The 2,944-nt window shown below is 77.4% G+C and overlaps 1 protein-coding gene across 1 annotated transcript in view; it reads right to left on the reverse strand.

Annotated features, from left to right (window-relative positions):
- Nucleotides 1-23: 23 nt before the first annotated feature.
- Nucleotides 24-2,944, reverse strand: part of MEF2B (myocyte enhancer factor 2B) — a 21,179-nt gene continuing 18,258 nt past the window's right edge. The window contains exons 4-8 of the mRNA XM_026064728.1: nt 2,759-2,939; nt 1,623-1,768; nt 1,364-1,475; nt 1,184-1,277; nt 24-518 (exon numbers count right to left, since the gene is read on the reverse strand). Coding sequence (XP_025920513.1) covers nt 206-518; nt 1,184-1,277; nt 1,364-1,475; nt 1,623-1,768; nt 2,759-2,939 — 846 coding nt within the window. The 3' untranslated portion in view covers nt 24-205. The remainder of the gene's footprint in view (nt 519-1,183; nt 1,278-1,363; nt 1,476-1,622; nt 1,769-2,758; nt 2,940-2,944) is intronic.

A 2,944-nucleotide genomic window follows, 5' to 3' on the forward strand; every position in this document is an offset into this window, starting at 1 on the left:
GGGGCACCGGGGCAGGGGACGGGGGCTGCCGTGAGTTGCGACCCCGGCGCCCAGCGCGGAGCCCCGAGGGAAACCCTGCGGCGCCGCCTGCCCCGCTGCGGCGTTGCAAAGGGCGCGGGGGGCTTCCCGGGGACGGGGGGTGGAAGCAGGGGGCTGCTCCCCCAGCACGGGCGCGCAGCCAGGCCCCTGCGCCCCGGCGGCCTCGCTATCTCTGCCAAGCGTCCACGGCCTGCACCCGCCGCACGGGCACCGCAGCCCGCTGCTCCTCTGCCAGCGGCCGGGACAGGCCCAGCGGGTAGGGGTAGCCCTTGGCGTAGTCTTCCCGCGGCTGGAGGTCCCCGGGGCCTCGGGGGGCTTCGCTCAGGGAGGACAGGCTGCCCAGGGGGGGCTGGGGGGGGCCCGAGGGGCAGCTGAGCCCCGGGGAGACCCGCTCCGACTTGATGCTGATGGCTTGGTGCTGCGGGGGGCTGCTGGGGGCCGGGGCCGGCTCTTCGGCGGGGACGATCCTGCTGCTGACCCTGGGGAGAGAAGGGAGATGGGGGTGAGGCTAGGTCCCCCCCCCCCAACGCAGCATCCGTCACGGAGGAGCACGAGGTGGGGACGGGCGGGATCTCGTGCCGCCGTTCCTCCCGAGCGTGGCTGAGACCCACCAAACTCACCTCACGTACCAGCTCCAGCCAGTTCCTCGCTCCCGACCCGCTCTAGGCCAGAGGCCGGGACCCGGCGGAGCTGCGAYGTTCCCGACGCAGCCAGGCACCCGCTTCCCAGGCGGCCTCCCACCCACACGCCTGGCACGGCTGCTGGGAGCCTGGTGCGCGCCGGTGGGGGGGGAGATGGGGGCCAGGTCCCCCGGGGCAAATCCGGTTTTAAATAGGCTCCGCCGGCAGCGGCCGGGGCTGGGACCCGGCGGGTGGGAGGATTCCCAGGGGCAGCGGGGCCCGGCGCTGGGACCACAGTCCCACATGGTTGGGGGGGGGGGGAAACGCGCCCCTCCTGAGCGTCCCGGCTCCCGTTTTGGGGCAGAAACCAGGCAGACCCCAGCACGGGACTGCTCCGGGGGCCGGGCAGCAGCGCYGGGAGGTGGCACCCGCGGGGGCAGCAGCTCCCGGAGGACGGGCTCCGACCCCGGCCCCGCTTGCCCCATCCGCAGCCGTCGCCCGTCCCTGTCTCCGCCGGTCCTTACCCCAGCACTGCCATGTCCCGCGGGTGCTGCCAGGAAGCCGCGGTGCCAGGCTGCAGGAAGCCGGGGGGGGCTGGGGCCTCGCCAGCCCCGTACTCTGCCGAGCAGGAGACTGGGAGTGAGCGGGAGCTGGGGCCAGCCCGGGGGTGCCGGGGCCGGGATGGGGGGGGGGCCGGGACTTACCTGCTTGGGCGGAGGCGAGGAAGGGGAAGCCGGCGAGGCTGTGGTTTGCAACGCCGGCGGYGCCCGGGGCGAGCACGGGGCTCAGGGTCTGCAGGCCGGGGTAGAGCGGTCGCTGCGGGGACACGGGGCGCCCCGGTGTCAGGCTGCGCCTCCCTCCCGGGGCGTCGGGGCGCCCGGGGGAGCGCGGTCCACCCCCCCATGCGCCAGCCGAGGCAGCGGGTGCCGCGGGGCAGCTCCGGCCGGGAGCCGGGACACTCACCGCCGCGCTGACGCCGCTCCTGCCGCTCGCCAGGCTGCCCTGGGCTTCGCCGCGGCGCCCGTCGGCCCCCAGGTAAAGCGGGGGGGGCGTCTTGGTGGCCAGGGCTCGGCTGAGGTTGCCGGGGGAGAAGAGGGGGTAGCCGAGACCTGGAGGGAGGGAGGCAGAGGAGGATGCGCGGGGTGGCCCCGCGGCGCGGAGGCTCCCCGCGGCCGTGCCCGGGCATCGCGGGGGTGGCACGCGGTGCCTCTGCGCGGACGGACGGGCGGCCGTGCACCGCTGCGCCTGCAAACCCGCTTCCTGCGCCGCGCYGGCCCCGGGGGGCCCCCGGCGGCCGCGTCGCACCTGGGCTGCGGCTGCCGCCCCCGGCCATGCTACAGCGGCGTTACGCCGGCGGCGGAAGCGATGCGCCGTCGCGGCCACCGCCGGGCCCGGGGCGAGGAGCAGGGGCACGAACCTCCCCGGCCGGGACACGGGGCGATCGCTGCCGCCCGGGGTGCACCAGCCCCGGGGGGGGCAGCTGCAAACCCGCGGCCCGGCCCGGGAACGCCGTGGTGCCGGCGGGCACGGTGCAAAGCCCCGGCAAAACCGCTCGCTATCCGGCCGCCCCCGTGCCACCTCCCCCCAGCCCGGGGGTTTCCACCGGTCAAGCCCCAGCGTCACTTTTTCCAGCCGCTTTTGCACCGATCGGCACCGCGGTGGTTGAGGTTGACGCGGTGCCGCCGGGCGGGAAGCGATGCCAAGGGCCCCCCGTGCCCCGGCGTGGAGCGCCCGGCCCCRAGGCCACCTGGGCGCGCGGCGGCCGCCGTGACTCAGCACCGCGCAGGAAGCAGCCGGAGGGAGGCCGGGGCCGGCGGTGCCGCAGCTGCCGCCCGGCGCTACCTGCCCTCGCCCACGCGCCGGCCCCGGCCCCGCTCCCGGCCCGGCAAGTCCCCAGGAGATGCCGCCGGAGGAGCTTTGCATGCGGCGGCCGGGGAAAATCCCCGTGGGATGCGGTGCGCGCAGGCACGCGAGGTCCCGGAGTGCACCCAGAGCCCCCAACCCCTGCGCCGCCCCGGGCCGCCCCCCGCTCCCGGCGCGGAGGGGAAACTGAGGCAGAGCAGGCGGCGAGCCGGTGGCGGCGGCAGCTCTGAGCCTACCTGGCGGCAGCGGCCCCGGCGAGCGTCCCGACGGCTGCCCGTGCTTCGGCGCAGCTGGCTTGAAGGCGGGCGGGCGGCCCTGGCTCTGCGGGGAGCCACTGGCGCTGCCGAGGGCCCCGTCGGCGCCGGCCGGCGGGGAGCTGCCGTAGGTGGCCTCGTGGCCAGGCAGCGGCGCCGGGGGCTGCG

The sequence above is a fragment of the Apteryx rowi genome, unplaced genomic scaffold (genome assembly GCF_003343035.1).
Source record: "Apteryx rowi isolate R43461 unplaced genomic scaffold, aptRow1 scaffold_220, whole genome shotgun sequence".
Taxonomy (NCBI): Eukaryota; Metazoa; Chordata; class Aves; order Apterygiformes; family Apterygidae; genus Apteryx; species Apteryx rowi.